At 49.5% G+C, this 18,365-nt stretch overlaps 2 protein-coding genes across 5 annotated transcripts; both read right to left on the bottom strand.

The window, feature by feature from the left end:
- Positions 1-134: 134 nt before the first annotated feature.
- On the bottom strand, positions 135-10,532 carry THEGL (theg spermatid protein like). Of its 2 annotated transcripts, XM_051790696.1 has the most exons (9): positions 10,252-10,403; positions 9,430-9,460; positions 7,233-7,283; positions 6,129-6,251; positions 4,433-4,546; positions 4,012-4,123; positions 2,790-2,921; positions 2,092-2,267; positions 135-1,532 (listed from the first exon to the last, which is right to left on the bottom strand). In XM_051790696.1, exons 1-9 carry the CDS (start codon positions 10,274-10,276, stop codon positions 1,418-1,420), a joined length of 879 nt encoding a protein of 292 aa, XP_051646656.1. In that variant the 5' UTR covers positions 10,277-10,403; the 3' UTR covers positions 135-1,417. The 2 variants fall into 2 exon arrangements, with proteins under 2 accessions (XP_051646656.1, XP_051646655.1); XM_051790695.1 differs by lacking the exon at positions 9,430-9,460 and having other exon boundaries at positions 10,252-10,532.
- ARL9 (ADP ribosylation factor like GTPase 9) lies at positions 10,505-16,873 on the bottom strand. Of its 3 annotated transcripts, XM_051790700.1 has the most exons (5): positions 16,434-16,873; positions 15,463-15,631; positions 14,344-14,418; positions 12,760-12,935; positions 10,505-11,686 (listed from the first exon to the last, which is right to left on the bottom strand). In XM_051790700.1, the coding sequence occupies exons 4-5, from the start codon at positions 12,898-12,900 to the stop codon at positions 11,507-11,509; spliced, it is 321 nt and encodes a 106-aa protein (XP_051646660.1). In that variant the 5' UTR covers positions 12,901-12,935; positions 14,344-14,418; positions 15,463-15,631; positions 16,434-16,873; the 3' UTR covers positions 10,505-11,506. The 3 variants fall into 3 exon arrangements, with proteins under 3 accessions (XP_051646660.1, XP_051646659.1, XP_051646661.1); XM_051790699.1 differs by lacking the exons at positions 14,344-14,418; positions 16,434-16,873 and adding an exon at positions 16,065-16,254; XM_051790701.1 differs by lacking the exons at positions 14,344-14,418; positions 16,434-16,873 and adding an exon at positions 16,105-16,253 and having other exon boundaries at positions 15,463-15,683.
- Between the last annotated feature and the right edge of the window lie 1,492 nt (positions 16,874-18,365).

The raw sequence follows: 18,365 nt of genomic DNA on the forward strand, positions 1-18,365 counted from the left end.
TTCTAGGACGCCCATGGGTCCCTGCACAGCAGCCCATACAGCCCCATGCACACCAGCCCTGAGGTGGCAGGGGCTGGTGCTGCTGGGGTTCTCCCACAGGGTGGGGGGTGTAGGGGGCAGACTCCAGCCTCCTCTTGGCCATTCTCAGGCCTGAGGAATGCAGTTGTGCTGGGGCTCTTGCACAAAACCCAAACTCATCCATCCTCCTACAGGACAACACATGATCTAAAAATAACCAGCACCATTTCCCAGTGACCTTACCTTGTTCAAGAGGGTTCAAAAGTCCTCTGCTTAGTGGATTACTGAATTGATTAATGGATCCTCTGATTAATCCCCTTCTGGTTTGTGGTCACCTGCCTCTACTTCTTTGGAAGGAGAATCAGCTTAACACAGGAAAGATTAAAATACATTGACTCTGAAACTGCCACATGCTTTCATTTGTGGCTTTTGTCCCTTACTGGTGAGCATCTCTCTTGCCTCAGTATCTCCAGCCCATTGCCAGTGGTTGGGCTGCCAGGGCAAAGCACACCAAACTTGTAGGAAACAGATAAAAGCATTCTCCCTATGCCATGTCCTGCAAAGGCTATGTTGTTCCCCTGCAATCCAGCTGCCAAACTGACTTGCTCTCAGACCCGACTGGAGCTCAGAATTTGTTCTGCAGAGTCTGGCATCAATATCTGTTTTCTTCTTCGCCTTTGCAATGTGCTTTCTCTCTTACACTGAGGGGAACTCTGCTTTTTTGAGTTAGGCTCCAAAAATCCCAATGCAGAGCTCCCTTATTTTGCCCAGGGTGATACAACTGAGTATCTGAACTGCACAGATTTTACCCAGATGCATAATGCGTATCAAAGATGCATGCAACAGAAAAGGCTGGATCTGCCTGTTCTTCAGGCATTTGAGAAAACAGGCCCCAAATCCAAGCCAACTCAACATACATTGCAGCCTTTTGTGTCTCTACTTCTGTCACAAGCACAAAACTTTGTGTCAGCAAGAAGTTCTTTAAACTTTAGCAAAAATTTTTAAGCCCAAGTTCAGGAGTTGTGTTGCATCACCCTACTGCATGCTGTTGCGTTTGGTTTGCCACACTTTCTTGTGTGAAAGAACAGGTCCTGTGCTGCCTTCCCCCAGCAGTTGTTTCATTACTTCTTTAACTATTACAGCAAAACAATAAGGAGAGAAACTGCAGATATAACCCATCCTAGGGAGAGAGGCTTCCCACATTAGGTCAAATTCTGTTCATTTCCCCTGGTGACTATTCTTAAGGAGTGACCATTTTATTTGAATTCCCAGAAAGTGTTCCTGCTGAGTGCTGCCTCTGCGCTGTGTTCAAGTAGATTTTCTACGCACAGCACATCCCAGAGAGAGTGATGTTCCAAGGGGTGATGGGGGCAGCTGGCAGGTGCATTTCTGAGGGAGCTTAGCGCTGAACTGGGCGAGCTAGTTCTCGGATCCGATCAGAACAAGTTGCCTTCATAGCAGTCTCCTTCACTCTGAATGCATCTAGGTTGAATTGAGCCAAGCCCATGGGAGGCCTGGGGGAGAGAGAGTAGGGATGGTCAGTCTCGACTAGAGCAGGGCCAGCTGCCAGCTGACACACCTCCACCTGCGCCCTGCCCCTCCCTGTCAAGGGAGAACAAAAGGAGTCATGCCTCCACTGCTGTCACCAGGAGAGGGACTGTCTGGCAATCACTACAGCCAGGCATTCCCCCACCCTCTGTGAAACATCCTATCCAGCACTTCCTGCAGGCTGGACTGAGGTCAGCTGCATCATGCTGGGTAACATGAATGTGCTACATTGTGCCCTGTGCCAGTTGGGTGATTTTTATGATAGTAATTAATAAGAAGTCCCAACCAGTAATTCCTGCTGGAATTAGAAAGTTCCTATTTCTTCTCTTTTGACTGTCCTTCCACCTCAAAATTGCACAACCCATGTAGCATTATCACATCCAGACACAGAAAATCCATGCATTTTGGAAGTGGAAGAACAGTGGCTTAATCTCACTGGCCAAACACAAATCACCAAGGTGTTATGGCTTGCAGAAAATGGGCTGGCAGCTGATAATTTCCCCATGACAGGGAAGCAGCACCTACCTTTTGCCAGGCTGGGCCAGTTCCACAATCCTTGGTGTAGCCACTGCACGCTTGGCAGCCTCTGACACTGGCCACTGAGGATCCCGCGGGGCCGCGTACTTAGAATGCAGTTTCTTTGGCCTAGCCAGCTCAATGGTCCGAGGGCTCGCAACTGCCTGCTGAGCTGACTTGGAAACCTGTGGAAGAATTAGGAGGAAGGTCCTTAGAGGTGCTCCTGGCATTCGAGGGTGGTCAGCCTCCAGTAACTCAGTGTACCCAGGTTCACAGCCACTGACTACAAGCAGATGGGACACAATCCTGTCCTCAGACATGTTTGGCACCCGACAAACTGTAGAAGCAGAAATCACTGCTTGGCCATTCCCACAACCTGCCCTCCAGCCTCCCCTTACCCACAGCCCTTTGTCCAACCCATCCCGCAGCACTGGAGATCCTGGTTAGACACTTGTCTCCCTCTCCCCATCCCCACAACTGCAGGCTAGGCTCAGCTCTGCCATTCTCTGGGGACATCTACGGGAGTCAGCTCATGCTCTGAATGGAAGATGAGTCCTGCTTTCCAGCTCAGGAAGCAGCTACATCAGCCTTACAGAGAGCAGCACATTCAGGGCTGCCATGAAGAGAGCCACAAGGGACTGAGCACCCGTGCCCTCTCCTCTACCAAGTGTCCCTTCCATACAGGGTCCCGGGTGATGCTGCCTTACCGGACGAATGACAGATTCAGGATAGCTGTGCTTATAGCAGCAGGTCACCTGCCTGACACAGGGCTCTGCCAGACGCTCTAACCGCGAGGATGCGCTGGCCAAGGTCGCAGGAGTTGGAACCTGTGTTGGCACCTGCATGGGTTCAGAATGGAGGAGGGATGTGCAGATACAGAGTTTGTCCACAGCAGCCCACAGGGACACGCTCCCTCTCCACAAGGATGAGCACCTCAGCACCCTTCCTCTGCAGACATGGTCACAAGAAGGAGCACTCTTATTTCTTTTTTCACCTGAACTATAAGGTAATTTCAGTGTTATAGGGATTCATATGTCATAGCCACTATCACTTCTTTTCCTCACTGTTGCCTACTCATAGCCAGGAGAGGAATGCCATTAATGAGAGCATGTGTAGTCAAGTAAATTTCTCCCTGTAGCAGAGAAATTTCTTCCATATTTTTCATGTTCATCTTCCTGGCTGAATCAAATGATTTCCCTGCTAAGGAGAGACACACAGATTTCAGGGTAAAAGGGCTGGTACAGTTAACTGCATTCCTATGGAAAAAGTGATTGCTGCTCCAGCATGGGACTTCTTCCCTATTTTTCACAGGGTTCCTGTTGCCAAATCCTGCTCTAGCACAGCCTCTCATTTCCCAGCCCCAAAGACTGCATCCATGCAGTCTAGCCTTTGCCACAGAAATGAGTGTAATCTGAGGTTGCTCCAAGCCCTTTCACCCCTGCCAAACCAATGACCCACCTAAAAGGAACAAGTTCAGAAATACGTCTCTAAATTAGGCTTCTAGTAAAACACTGTTAAAATACACACAGTGTTTGCAATCTTATGCCCCCTATATACATAGAGGAGCAAAGCTGCCTAACTACAAACATGACTGTACTCCCTAAGAGCTAAACAGACCATTCCCATCAGGTTTCTCCAGTTTCCCAGGCTGCTTTATCAGGGGATGCAGCCCAGATGCCTCCCTTGGCTCTCCTGCTATACTAGGCTGCTCCAGCCTGGCTGTTTTCTGTCTCTCAGCAGGGAGATTTGCAAAACCAGTATCTCACTCTGAGAAGGCAGTTTCTCTAAGTATCATAAATCCCAGCAGAACCAGACAGCTTCTCCCCTCCATAGCACACATTGGGCACATCCAGGGGCAGGATACAGGATGTAAAAACTCAGGATGCTGCATCACTGTTCCCTCCAAATCTCACTCAACCACCTCCTCACCTCTCTGGGCGGAATGAACTCCGGATGCAGCAACTTTGGCCGGGCAAGCTGGAGGATCCGTGGGGAGGCATTATAGGTCAGTGCAGATAGTGACACGGGCCACTCGGGGGATCTGGAAGCAGAGAGTCATGGCACCGCCACTCACAGATACTCCCCCACTGTGGTTTAACCAGGCTGCAGCTGGGACGTTTAAGCCTCATGTTTGCTGCAGTAGAAGACAGCTTTCTTTGTGGCCATTTCCAGTGTAGAACTCATCCCATGAGAGCTTCCAGAAGTTCTAATGCCAGCAGAGATCCCACTCTGAATTTTGCCCTCTGTTATACCCATCCTCTGTTGCTGCATTTATTACTTTGAAGCTGCACTGATGCTACAAGGCCCAAGGGCCTACCTGTAGCACCCTATAGGCTTTCTAGTCTCTCACCTTTTTTGCAGGGAAGCCGGGTGGAATTTTTTAGGTTCAGCCAACTTCAGCAGCCGCTCAGAAGGGTAGGCAAACTTCACTAGCGGGGGACGCCCACCGATCACTGATCTGTAGCTGTACAAGAAGAAGGATTTTGAGGAACAGCACAGAAGGGCTAGCAGAAGGCAACTGACAGAGAACATGATCCTGGCAGATGGTATCCTAAGATAGGTTAAACATCTATGCCTGCTGCATGGACAAAAGCTGGCCCTGGTGCACATGGAAAACCCACAAACAAATAGGCATTTACACTTCAGATTTCTTCACTTTAAAGGTAAATGGTGTTTGTGTCTGAAGAGTTCTCTTTTAAGCATCCTCAGTGCATTGCTTTCAAAGGCTAGGCTTTTCCTTGATCATTTCAAGAAGCCACTCCACAACACCCAGCTGTTGGTCAGCTCTGCCAATTTAGAAACCTCTTTTTTACAATGGCCTGATAGCATCTTGTGCCTTTGTAGCTCCTTTCATCTCCCCAGGCTCAAAAAATGGTCTGTTCATCCAGCTTTCCATCAGCCATAACTGTTGGAAGATGCCTGTCATCACCAGGGAAGAAGTAAGCAGAGGTAAGTGGAAAGGCAGAAAGGGCTGTCAGATGGACACCATTAGCAAGAGGCAAAAGCTCTCAAGAGGATGAGAACCCATGGTGATAGTGGCAGGAGGGGAGAAAACTACAAACATGCATGTCTTGACATCCCTCCAGGCAGAGGAAAGCCAGGAGTGCAACAGTTTCCTCTCCCCGCTCGTTGCTATGACTTCTTACAGATTAGCAACCACCTTCCTGTCTCCAAAAGAGCTTCATCTCCTCTAAGAGAGTTAGAGATGACTTGCTTCAAGTAATGCAGCATCACCCAAGGCCACTGTTGTTTACACTTTTTATATCATTTTTCACTCTTATTCTAAAACATGGTCTAGTTCTTCAACATGCAGTGACGGCAGAGGTCTTATTCAAGGCAAGAGACCTGGATTCCTTCCAGCAGCAGGATGCTATAAGATGTCTCTGTGGCTGACCTTTACTTTCAAGATTTAGGTCAGAATCCAAGAGGATGCAGGGGATCATTAATTGTATCCAGGTGCCTGGCTAGGCTGCATCAGCCCCAATACGAACAGGGAATACTCTAGGGATGGTTCCCCCGTGCTTGCAGGTGCAACACACACATTTCCGTCAAGGAACGCATGCATACATGTGTCTGCTTCCAAGCCAAAGCAGAGCTGTTGGCTGGGGTTTTTTTGTTAGAGCAGAGGAACATGCTCCCGTGTGCTTGAAGACTGAGATCAAGGCAAGCTCCTAAGGCTGCTGATGGGAACCTGCATCATCAGATGAGCAACCATGTGTTGCAGAAGTCCTTCCCACAGCCAGGCAGTGGGTACGAGGAAATAAAAGGGCACCAAAACTTAGCACCCCCCAGTTCCTAACCCTGTTGGAAGTCAAGCACTCAGGGTGACTATGCTCCCATAGCACTTTCCTCCCTGCTATAGGCAGCCCCTGTTCCAAGCACAAAACAGCCTGGTGAGTCTCAATGCCATGGGGCTCCCTGTGGGGCAGCGGTGGTAGCAGAGGAGATGGCATCTCCCCTTCCCCTAAGAGACAGCATGTCTCCCCTAAGTAGAGACCACACTCTGAGCTGCCTCCTTCCCCAGGTTGTGGTACTGCATCACTGACCTTCGCTGGTGCTCGCAAAAGTCTTTTTTGGATTTGGACAGTAACGTTATTCTTGAAGATGGTCGAGATGTCATAGCCCCCCATGATAGAGGCCAGATCGTCTCTTGGTTTCCCCACTCAAGCCTAGCAAGAACAGAAAGGGTGTAAAATTTTGGTAATATGCACAAGGGGGAAATGTGTTTGCTGGGATTATCCTTCCCTTCTTAGGATGGAACACACACACATTCCCTATGGCTCCCCACAGCTTTAAAGTGCCACTACCATCCCCTGAGCATTCACCTTCTGTTGCACTGAACTTCCTAACACTCTCCAGGTGGTTGTTGTCGACTCAAAAACAAAAGAACCTTCAAGTTATGTCTGGTTTTAGTTACTGGAGGATGTGCAGAAAGAGTCATTTCACTACATCTCTGAAACCCCTGAGGGAGTTTCATGATTACATTTTTTTTGCCTCACTATTACCACCTAACTATACCACAGGTATGACAGTAAAAATAATGTTACAGTCAGGGTGTGCCATGGAAAGTGGGTGAGGTTTTACAGCACATTAGTGGTTACTCTCCTGTACCCAGGGCTAATTTGGAGTTGCTCATCCTCCAGTGAGAGTGGCCATGGTGGGAGAGGGTTTCAGAGTAGTCGGGACAGGGAACAGTAGGGCAATGGGTTTCTCAAGCCTTTTTTGAGACCCATCCAGACAATGGAGAAGAATTATCAAGAGACTGTTGCCCTGGCTTATCAAGCTATAGCTTGACCACATCCTGCAGACAGCAACTCTGTTACTAAAGCTGGACAGTGTCCTCCAGGATACAGTAGCCTGTGGTTCCAATGAGGTCCAGTCACCTTGCCCCACAGCACCATCCTACCCTGCAACATCTCAGTTGGGCCGCTCAGATGGGGCAACAAAGGCAAGACCCAAGTCAAGCCCAGTTTTTTGACTGAACACAAGAAAGGGCAAATTGGAGGGAGCCCTTCAAGCACTGAATTTCTCAGTCTGCTTTTCTGGAGACAGAGAGGAAAGCAGTAGCAAGACAATGGCCAAGGGTTTGATCTGCCTGAGCCCCATCAGTCCCCAGACCCTGAGCAAGGGCTGTTTGAGCACCTACTTACCTGGGACTGCTTTCATAAGCTACTTGCTTGGGTTCCGCAAGTACACGTATCCTGTCAGAATTGCAGAAAAGGACAAAAATGCCATTAAACATACAGTTAAACTAACAAAGCATAAAAAAACCACTGCTGTACTCAAAGCCATATAACGCACTCTGAAACCCCAGTGCTTTTGCCTCCATTCCCTTGAGAGTGTGTTTAAGGATCTCTCTCTTCAAGTACTTTCCATTCATTCAATCTGGCAAACTCACCAGCCCATGAATTTTTGTGCTTTCTTTTGGATTGTAGAGACACAAATTTGCAATTCTGTCTTCACTGCAAGGTCCCTTTGGTACATGGCAGGTAGAGTGGGAAGGAACTTTTCTGGTTATATACATGAAACCTCTGCAGGTAGGAGAGGGATGATCTCCCAGCCTATAGGAGCCCAGACGAACAAAAACACCTGTTATCAACACTGTTGTGGTTTACTAAAAGGCATCATGGAGACAGCACTGTACCCACATGGCTTTAGGAGCATATTTTATTTCAGTCCATTTAGCACAGAGGTCTTAGATGCTTAGAGACACAGAAACGTACATGGTCTCTGGCCTAGGAGCAGCTGTGAAAATGTTTTTATTGAATATACAACAGACCAAAACCTTTCAGAAAGATCAGATATCACTGCTGTTCCTGCTGATCAAGAGTACCAGGCCTGAAATCCCAATGGCTGGGAAATGCTTGTGCTTTATGAGCATGGTACAGAGAGAACAATGAGATGATCCAGTGCCACAAGTGTGTTGCACAACTCTTGGATGTCACAGACCAAGCCTATACCCACCCACTGGGGCTGCAACAACACTGTGAGGCAGCTGTGGAAGTGCCCCACCATGGAAAAAGCACAGAAGTTGAAATCCTGGTGCATTGCTTCCCTCCTCAGTATCACCCTTCAATAAGGCAGCATAGCCCTAGAGAAGAGCAAGGACACCAACAGAGAGAGAGATTTGCTGGTAGAAAACAGTCTGTGCTTTGGGGACACACCTGTGGTTTCTCTGATGAGGCTAATACCTCTAGTGAGATGCCAAGTCCCACAAATGCTTGCCAAAGTGCTCAGCACCAGAGATCCTAACAACGGCAGGCTGCTGTTACAGCATCTTCACCACACGCTCCCTGTGAAGTGCCTGCTGATTTATCTCCCCGTCACACCCAATTGCCAGCTACAACACTGGAAACACAGCTCCCACTGAGATCCCACACAGGGAACTGTGCCTGTAGGACTTTGGCCCCCTGCCACCAGTTCAAAATGGGTCAGAGTCAGGAAGGCAGACATCATTTCAGGAGCCAAAAACCAGTTTCAGCTGTTTATTCCCAAGTGGCTGCCCAGCAGCTTTTCCTTGCTAAGTTGCAAGGGGGTAAAGGATTAACAGGCAGAGGTCTCCCCCAGCCTAGCTGCACCACAGAGCTAGCACTATCTCTGCAAGCAGGCTTGCTGCTTTTCCTCTGCTGCTGGTACATAACCACCACATGGCCACAGCCAAATCTAGCACAGCGTGCACACGGCCCTAATGCCCTGCACTGCTGGCTTGGACACTGCTGTGCAAAGCTTGCATCATGACCCAGCCAATGAACGAGCCACACGTATGTTCAAATCAGGTCTCTCAACTTGACAATCATTAAGTATTAATTTTTTTTTTCCCAATTAATAAAAAAAATATTACTTTTGACTCTTTTATCATGGCAAAATCTCTAGACAGACAGGCATCCCCATACAGGATGCACCTGCAGCAGCTCTGCAATTTGAAGGAGTTAAGCCACCTCACTGACAATGAGACAACCCTGGGGGAACGCTTTGTTGTTTGGTCCTGCTCATGCTTCCCAGTAAGGAAAATGATCACTTGCTGCAGCCAGACAAAGAAACACCTCCTCTCTGCTGCCTGAGCTCTCACAGACTCATTGCTTAAGGGGGATCAACTCTCTTTGAGATCAATTCCTTGTAAAACAAATAGTCACAGCTTCCCTTTTTAAGGAGCAGGATGGTCAGATGTTGTCATGAAAAGCTGAGGGAAGGGGAAAACCAGGCATCATTTCCTCTCAGTGTTTACCACTATGTCATCCAATATATCGACTCACTGCTTGGTGTAAATCCCCAGCTGAGCCCTCCCGAGAAACACAGGGCATGGTCTCAACACTCAGCCAGGAGGCTGAGGTTGGGAGGGTTTCTTACCTGGTGTGTGTGTATACAGATGAATAAGAAACTGCAAAGACAAAAATAGGTGAATTTAAAAGCTTGGTAACACCTGTGGTCTGGGCTGCCTGCTCTTTAGCATGAAATAATCATGTGGCAGATGAAGTTTGTGCATCTCCTCAGAATACAATTGCTCAGCAGGTATTTGTATTGTTTTTCCCTGGCCCCTTCTCGGTGTAGCTGCCTGGCAATGCACCCTGCACATGAAGTGCTCCTCACCAGTGGATGCCCCTTACTGGGGGATGCTGGCAGCCCCAAGGCTGAAGGATAGAGCACCCCAACACCACATCCACTCATCAGCATCCTCCCTCCTGGGCACCAGTGGCCACCAACCTGCAGACTCCCACCTGACTCAGTGTAGTTATCCCTTATTACTGACTTCAGTAGCTTCGGGGTGGGGGGGGAACTTTTCAGAGCCTCGGGGGAATAGCAGCTGGGTTAAACTGGGACTTGGTGCCGACAGAAAACAACCGGCTGTATTTTAAGGTGGGAAGTGTGGGGGTGTGGCATGGGATGACAGGAAAGCCAGAGATAGTGAAACAGTCGCACCGTGGGGAAAACAGGGGTGATTTCAGGTAGCCACGTGCCCCGAGGGCAGCGCTGGCCAGGAATCGGGGCCGGCATCCACCACTCCCAGCTTCGGTGCCAGGGGCCTGCCGGCACCACAGCCCCTCCGTGCCCGGGAGCCCTCCCTCCCTCCGAGCCCCACCGCAGCCCCGCGCGGGGCCGGGGCCGGCGGAGCCGCTGCCGGAGCGGAGGGGCCGCCCCAGCCCGCCCCGCGGGCCTCGGCCCCCCACGCACCTCGGATGGGCCCGGCCGCCGCCATGGCCCGGCCCCTCCCCGCCCGCCCCAACGGCTCCGCCCGCCCCGCCCGGCTCCGGCCGGCCCGGGGCACACACAAGCCGGGTGGGAAGGGCGGCAGCGGTACGGCCCCGGCCTGTACCCATGGGTTTAAGGTGACAAGGCCTGTTTTCACGGCGGCTCACCCAGAGAGGCCTCGAGAGCTCCCCGCAGCCCAACTCCTTGTTCGGGTAAATGAAGCCCAGACCACGGGTTAGGGTGGAATTTTCTGCTTTATGCATCTGTTACAAAGGACAAAACTACAGAAGCCTCGTACAATAGATGCGGTTGCAAAACGGGTCCTTACAGGACTGCTCACGGGGCCCTCCTTCGAGTATAATTAGGAGGACACTGGGAGAGTGACACTCCATCAGCAGCTCATCACCTTCCCCGCCTGCTGTGCTAACAGAAACCACAAGAAACAACAGCGTTTTCACACGTAAGACTGCTTGTTCGAGGACATCCCGGACTAAGCTGAAATAAGCCGCTCAGCCTGAAGAAGGAGTCTCCCAGCTTTGGTGCCAATTTAACTTAAATGCTTCCAGTCACTACCTCAAATTACACCATTTTGGTTTTTTGCCTGTAGGCAAAGAAACACTTAATGTATGACTGCTTTCATTTTCTTGTTCTTACCCACTAAACAAGCAGTAACCAATCCAATTTCCAGAGATTACAAATTTGCCACTCCCTTAACAGCCAGCTCCAACACAGCAAGAATTGTCACTGTCAAAAATACTAGTTGCAGCACTTTCAGTTTCTGACACTGACAAGAAGTGAGGTCTCATTTTTAACAGAACACCTGTTAAGCACCATTAACAGGATTCTATAAAATCTGTGAAGTAAACATATTTCAGTTTAAGCCTGAGACATCAAGCCAGGTTAAATTCATTGGATGCAACTTTGTTCCACTGACATCAGTGCTTGATTCCCACCTGGCATGAAGCTATCTAGCCCATCTAAGCCTTATATCCCCTGAACTCTGCTGTCTGAGAGACTAATTTCCCCCTACAAACATGCTAAAAATAGACTACTTCTCAAATGTATTTTCAAACCACTATAAATTAGATTTCCTTACCAACTAGACATCACTTTCAGAGGAATTCCACACCCACAAGGAAAACATATCTGTACATTTCAGTTGCCGCATGGCAAACTGGCCATACAGTAACACCTGCTCTCCCTCAGCCACAAACACCACCTTGTAGGAAAAGAGCTGTCACTGTGTTTCCAAAACCAGCTGCGCTATCAGCTCCTTGGCATCCTTCATGCTGGAGGAGATCTCAGAGCCGTCTTCTGCCACGTGGGTACCAATCAAGAACATCTTCCTCTCGTCCCCAATATCAGACAGTGCCAGAGCATCGTGGATATCAGTGATGCAATATGCGCCTTCAAGGTCCTGATACACAAAAATAAAACAAGCCTGTTAGTTGCAAGAGGTGGCGGCACCATTCCCATTTTGAGCCACTGCTTTTGTCCAGGTAGGGGAAGGGTCTCAAAAGCTCTGGGGCACCATTCTTACCTACCTTCTATGAGGTCAAGTTCTTATGCCCTAAAATGCTTTGGGAAAAAGAGTTTATCCCTAACCTAAGTTCTTCACAAAGAAATATGAATACAGTTCTGTTTCTATTTCTATACTAATTCCAGTGTTTCTGTTAACTCTGTAAGACCACCTGTAAAAGGCAAACAAAAGCCTGGCTGGCCCAAGACCCCAAGTGTACATCAGAGAGTTACAAGACCAGTGCAAATGTACAACAGTCATGCCCTGCCTACCTTCTTAATCACCACTGTTGCTGGTGCATTTGAGTTTGATGAAGCCCACGCCTGCACTTATGTTCAAGAGTAACACAAATGACTAGTAACATGCCTCAGTTACCAGAAATTTAGGAGGCAACAACGTAGAGCAAACTGAGCACACAGCTCTGATAAATCTATGATTAAAAACCTTGGGCTGTTCCATCATCTGACCATACCGGAGGCTCAATTCTATTCCAGGTACAGCACCAATCATCAACACTTTCACAAAGAGCTTAGGAGGAAGCACTGCCTTGTGAGGAAAGCTGCTCCTTCTCTCAGATTTCAACAGCAGCCTTAGGAGCAACCAACTGGACAATCTGAAGGCAAACAATGGTGCTTCACTGTTTAGCTGCTGCTAGGTAGAGTGGCACTTCTAGGCAGATACTCAGAACAGAAATCTAACTCCAGATCTAACTGTGGTCTCCCTTGCAGCTCTAAAACCTGTGCAGCAGTTTCCACCCACAGCTCTGACTGCATCTTTGCCAGGCACAGGACCTGCATCTTGCAGATCCAAAACTCAACCTCAGATTATTTTGCTTTGCGGTCAACAGGTGTGTCAGAACGACTCTCAGCCATGTGGCCTCCTTAAAGGCACAAAGCCTCCTTTGAAAGGCTTTGTTGCTGTTTCCAGAGCTGCTGCCAGCCCAAGCTCAGCTAGCAGGAGGGAACTCTTACCTGCTTGTTGGCCAGAATCACCACGGGCAGGGTGGAGTTGTTCTGGATCAGTTGATGAAGCAGCTGTTTCGCCACAGGCAGTCGGGCATGATCAGCCGAGTCCACAACATAGACTAGCAACAGCACTTTGGGCAAGTACATCTTCCAGTAGGAACGCAGAGATTCACTGCCCCCAACTGGAAGAGAAGACAGCAGCAGAGTATTCACCAAATGATTCAAGCAACACTACTCCCAGAGGTGCAGTTCAGTTGGGTTCACTTTCTTTATGGTTGCTTTCTGCCTTGTTGGTTCTTGCTCTCAAACAATTAGGGAGAGTAGAAAGAGGTTCAGTGTCCATAACACCATGTCAGAACGTCCCCATATAACCTATCTCCACATGCCTGTCTCATCCTAAGACAAAGCAGGTCTACAATTTCCAGAGAAGAAATTTCGCTCTGAGGTGAGGAAAGCTCTCATATTTGAGAGGCTCTCTCCGTATATGAAGCTCTCTCATATTTGTATGACACTAAGAACTAGTTCAAAACTCCCACAGTTTTAATATGGTCAAAAACCAGAGGTGCTTGGGAAGAGAAAAAAATCAAGTCCCAGCAGTCTCTTCAGGCAACCCCTGAGTAATCTTTGCACAGGATACATTTCTACCTGAGCTCTTCTCTGCTGGGTACAGAGGAAACTGTACACCTTACAACAATTCTGTGGTGAATCCATAGGCAGCAAGTTGTTTGAGACTGTTGTTCCCATCTGGGGACAAAGAGTTCGGTACTTTGCTGAGTGTAATAGGAGAAGGAATAACTATTAAGTATTTCAGATGTGTTTTCAGGTCTCCAAATCTTGTCCAGCTATATTGCAGGACCACTTGCTTGAAGAGTACTGAGGTGCTCAAAAGGCATGGGTGAGTCTCTCAAAAGCAGCAAGTTCTCAAAGCAATATATCTGGGGTTCCATATAATTGTCTCCTGCCGTAGACAGGAGCTCTTTTCAAAACTGACTTGCTAGTCCACCATCTTTTACTGCCCTCCATGACTTTGTTCTCTTTCAAAGCAATTTCACTTAAAAGTCAAAAGGATTCAGCAGTTTCAAGAATATGGAAAGGGAAGTAACATTTCCCACTAGGGCATGTCTGCCTCTTCTTCAAGCACCCTGGTGTACCTGTAGGCAGAACTGCAAGATTGCCACTGTGGAAAGGAGCCAAAAGACTGTGACAGACACATAACACTTGGGACAGAAGCCTCTGATGCTGTACTGTGATACTGCAGGGGCTCAGCACCGCTCCCTTTGTTAAGTACATTCATGCATAGCATAACCCAGGGGTCAGCAGCCTCACATTTTCTTTTCCCAAACCAGTAGGAACTCAGCAGAAGCAAGGAGCTCCTATCCCTTGCAGAGACAAAATACAACCCACTTATCTGTATGATGGTACAAAGAAAAAGATAGAAGTTTTCTATCTGTCTAAGCCAGCAAAATAAAACCCCTGCTGTTTGCTGATCACCTTGTGCCATGTGATCACAGCATAGGCTGCTGACCCCAGGACTAGGCGATGGTACAGACTGGATAAGTAACCAGATTAGAGAGCCATGCATGGATTTACCTGGCTGAAACTGGCCTGAGACATTGCATTTCCCATGGGTCAGATCGCAGCCATCACATCTCAGTCACTACCAACCTGGACCAGAGAGGGAAGGACGACTCAGAAACAACAGGTTCTGCTCTGGGGTGTGCAGTGCTGGGCCCAGACCATCCCCAGGCAGGAAACACCCTCTTACCTACTAGGTGAGGAGCACAGACTACATGCATAACTGCAGAGACGATTTCCCCAAGCCACTGCAGAGACTCCTACGCTATCAAGACTCAGAATGAAACTCTGCCTTAACGGTCTCATCCTCAAAAACTTACCTGGGAATAGCATAACTCCTTCAGGCCTGCTGACAAAGGTACAGAGGCATCCATGCACTAGCTGCCAACTGAGACAGTTGAGCACTGGTGCAGAAACAGAGGAAGCAATGGGCAGCTTCTTCCTCCAGAGAAAGCAGGCACTGATGAAGCTGGGATGTCAGCTTCTCTGTACCAGGGACTGACCTGACTCCACGGCCTGCACCTTTCCCATTAGCTAGCTGCACCTTGAACAGCTCTGACATCCCAAAAGCATCACAGGAGATGCCCTCTGCAGGCATGGACAATACCCCAAAATCAGCACGAAGGACAATACAGAAATTTTAGCAAAATGCTACAGACCTTCAAAAGCTGTTAAAGACTAGAAAACACCACTTATAAGGCTTTTGAACAAAAAGCATACAAAGCTTTTCTCTTCCTCCTCTCTTCTTTCACTTATTACTTATTCCTCTGTGGCTCTTGCCCCTGGCCAGGCATGAGCATCAAGGAGAAGCTGTACAACGGCTATGGACCACAACACAGGCCTTACAGGGGAAATCTCTCCTTTGGGCTGGTTTCACCCAATCAGGCTTGTTACCCTTCTCTCTCTCAGAGCAGAACTCCCTAGCGGCCAGGGCTGAATGAAAACTGACCTAACACCACTGTGTCCTTCAAAGAGGCTGGGTAGGAAAAGAGAATCCCCAAGGTGAAAATAATCATAACTTCATGTTATTGGAGCAGTCATGCAGGAACATGGAGTTTTTAAAATATGTGCCTGACCTCTAGGGTACAAAATAGGAACTTATTTTATGTTTTGCACTAAAATGGGTTCACTCACTCTCCAGAAACTCCATCTGGGACTCCTCAGTGTTGATGCAGATGGCATTGAAGCCCTCGGTGGGAGCCACGCTGCGCTTGACGTGGTTAGTTGCCAGGGAGTGGAGAACGCTAGTCTTCCCAGCCCCATCCAGGCCCAGCACCAGGATCTGCTTACTGTATCCTTTTCCCTGCAAAGCGAGAGGCAGCACCGTTAGCCGGGCAGCCGGGGCAAGTGCAAAGCTAAGCAGGGCTGGGGGAAAGAAGGAGGCTGAACAAGGGGCCTGGAGGGCACAAGCAAATGCCACTTGGCGGTGAGGAGGTGGAAGATGCCCGCCGGGCTCCTGCGACACAAGGGCACGGCCGCGGCGATGGGGGAGCCCTGGGACACCCGCCGGCCCCGGACGCTGCTGGGGAGGAAAGCGGGGAAAGCGGCCCCGGCGCGGCAGCCCCGGCGCGGCCCAGGGCGCCGCCGCGCTCCAGAGAGCGGCGGGGCCGAGGGCCCGGCAGGGCCGAAGGCCCGGCGGCCCCGAGGCGGCGCGGCCCCGCCAGAGGCGCCCGGCGGCTCCGTCGGCGCTCCCCGACTCCGCGGCCTCGCCCGCTGCCCCGACCCGGCCCCGGTACCTGATCGGCGGTGGCAGCGGCAGCAGGCCGGGGGGCGGGCAGCGCGGCGCGGCTCCGCTGGCGGGCCCAGGCCCGGAGCGCCACGGCCACGCCGCCCGCCAGGGCCAGCGCCGCCCCGCAGAGCGCGGCCGTCCGCAGGCGGGAGCCCATCGCCGCCCCGCTCCGTGCACCGACACCGCGCCGGGCACCGCGGGCACCGCGCACCGCCCCCGCGCACGGACAGCGCCCCCGCAGCCCCGAGCGCCGCGCTCCCAGGGCCAGGCTGGGCACACGCGAGCAGCGATGAAGCAGCGACCCGCGCCACGAGTGGCTTTTCAGTGTCACAGGGAGGCCACTCGTCCCCCACGACTGCTGCTGCCCTCTCCTTACCCCAGTCCCACGGGATTTTTTCCCAGCTTGCCTCTGTCTGCGCACCCATCTCTGGCGCAGCAGTCAGGCCACTGTCCAGGCACTCGGGACAGGCAGGGCTCCAGCAGTGCCACAAGTCAGCGTTTCCATCAGGCCAGAGTTTCAGCCAGGTTTGACCAGAGAAGAACAGCGCCTTTTGAATAGAACTGCATTCTCCAGAAACTGGAATGCTGTAGGATAGTGCTCTCTCTCCTGAAGGCACCAGCTGCTTGCTAAGAGGAGGCAAATCGCCCAGGGAAGTAATTTAAAAACAATACTTTGTTCAGCACTCACTTGGCAGCAAATGGCTCTGGCAGCCATTCATACAGCTGTTTTCTCTATGCTCATTCTTCTCACTCAACAACACACTTTCAGCCCCCCTTCCAGATACTCCCAGCATACAGTAAAGGAAATAAAAACTGGATTCTATTTAGTAGATTTTTACTCCATGGGCACTCATGATTTGGGTTTTTTTTTTAAGCCACGGTAACATTTCCCTTGCTCCCTGCTTTTTCAGGCCTTTGCTTTAATCCTTTCAGAGGCAGAAGCCTTTGCCTTTTGGGCTGACATCTGACAACTCTCTCTGAGGTGCTATTTCTTGCACCTTGACAATCCATGTCTGGAAAAATGTTTTGGCTACATTCAGATCAAACCAGAAATTTCAAGATGGGTGTTGAGAGATAGTAGTTGTTAAGCATGAATAAGTTTTCAGCAGAATGAGTTACACAGAGTTATAATTCTGTGTGATGTAGTATGCCGTTTGCTTAGCTTTACTTGTTTAGCTGGACTTGCTGAAGCCTTGGGCCACAAGCTGTGAACTTACACCTAGATACCTTTTCAGCTGGAATGGAGTTAGTTTTCTTAGCAATTTTTCTAGTAGCTGGTACATTGCTGTTCTGTCTTTAGTATAAGAAGCATATTGATAACACACTGTTTTTTTCATTGTTGATAAAGACGTTTATCCTAAGACAGCTTTTCTAGTTTCACATGCTTTTCTAGCAAGCAGGTGCACCGGAAGCACAAAACAGAAGATAAGGAGACAACAACCATCAGCAGTAGTTGCAACTTCACAATATAAGAGCTGTTAACAGCCTTCCTGCATGAACACAAAGAAATACCTCACTAAAGTGTTAAAGATCCAGACCAAAAATACCCATGGACCAAGAGGCAAGTGCAAGGTACGTGTAGGGCAGGTGCATAAGTCTCAAAGGTATAATTGCTTGGGGATTTCTTTGTTCTGGGTCCCTCTCCAGAGTCAGCCAGCTTAAGCTGACCTGCTGCTGTACCATTCAAGTTATTTATTTTTATAAACCCAACACCTGAGACTCTGCTGTGGGAAACCTATGCTCCAGCCCAAAGGAGGAAGAAGTGCACTTGGAACAATCAAGCACCTTGTGTTCCCCCTTGTTTTGCCAAGTCCATTAGAATAAGGCAGCTGGCTTGCAGAAAACAGGACAATGAGTCAGCTGCCATACATTTTGCCATGCTTTCTCCTTATCCCCCTTCAGATTATCTTCTCCTACATGATCTAGTCCCGCTGATGCTTTCCAAGACGCTTTGTGCCTGTGCTCTATGCGGGTCAATGACCGACTGGGACAAGATATAAAACACAGTGCTTGCATGAGACACCATCAGATGCATTATCAGATAAATCTGCTAAAGGCCTAATTCAACATATGCAGGAGCGTAAAACTACATTTCAAGAACAACTTGATTATCCCACATCTCTTAAATGTTTGGCAGCCTGGACAGATTTCTTCGTAGGGGCTAATTTGAGTTTGGCAACAACCCTAGGCATGATGGGGGCAAATGTGAGCAAGGGAACTTGGTGGGCAAAGGCATCACGGCACCTATACCAGCCCATCTTCCCCCAGACCACTGACAGGCAGGACAGAGATCTCGATGCCAAGAGTC

Source organism: Manacus candei, unplaced genomic scaffold (assembly GCF_025592945.1).
Source record: "Manacus candei isolate 608988 ecotype Guabito, Panama unplaced genomic scaffold, ASM2559294v1 h1tg000028l, whole genome shotgun sequence".
Taxonomy (NCBI): Eukaryota; Metazoa; Chordata; class Aves; order Passeriformes; family Pipridae; genus Manacus; species Manacus candei.

Bases quoted from the DNA above. Each gene is read 5' to 3' on its own strand.
- THEGL (XM_051790695.1), bottom strand. From the start codon at position 10,532: ATGCATAAAGCAGAAAATTCCACCCTAACCCGTGGTCTGGGCTTCATT. The intron at 4,124-4,432 runs GTGAGAGACTAG...CTCTGCTTCCAG, and splicing joins CCGGCTTCCCTGCAAAAAAG to ATCCCCCGAGTGGCCCGTGT. The intron at 1,533-2,091 runs GTAGGTGCTGCT...TCTCTCCCCCAG, and splicing joins CTGGCCCAGCCTGGCAAAAG to GCCTCCCATGGGCTTGGCTC.
- ARL9 (XM_051790701.1), bottom strand. From the start codon at position 16,214: ATGGGCTCCCGCCTGCGGACGGCCGCGCTCTGCGGGGCGGCGCTGGCC. The intron at 15,684-16,104 runs GCCCGCCCCCCG...AGCCCTGCTTAG, and splicing joins CAGCGGAGCCGCGCCGCGCT to CTTTGCACTTGCCCCGGCTG. The intron at 12,936-15,462 runs GTGAGTGAACCC...CTTCTCTTCCAG, and splicing joins CCAGATGGAGTTTCTGGAGA to TTGGGGGCAGTGAATCTCTG.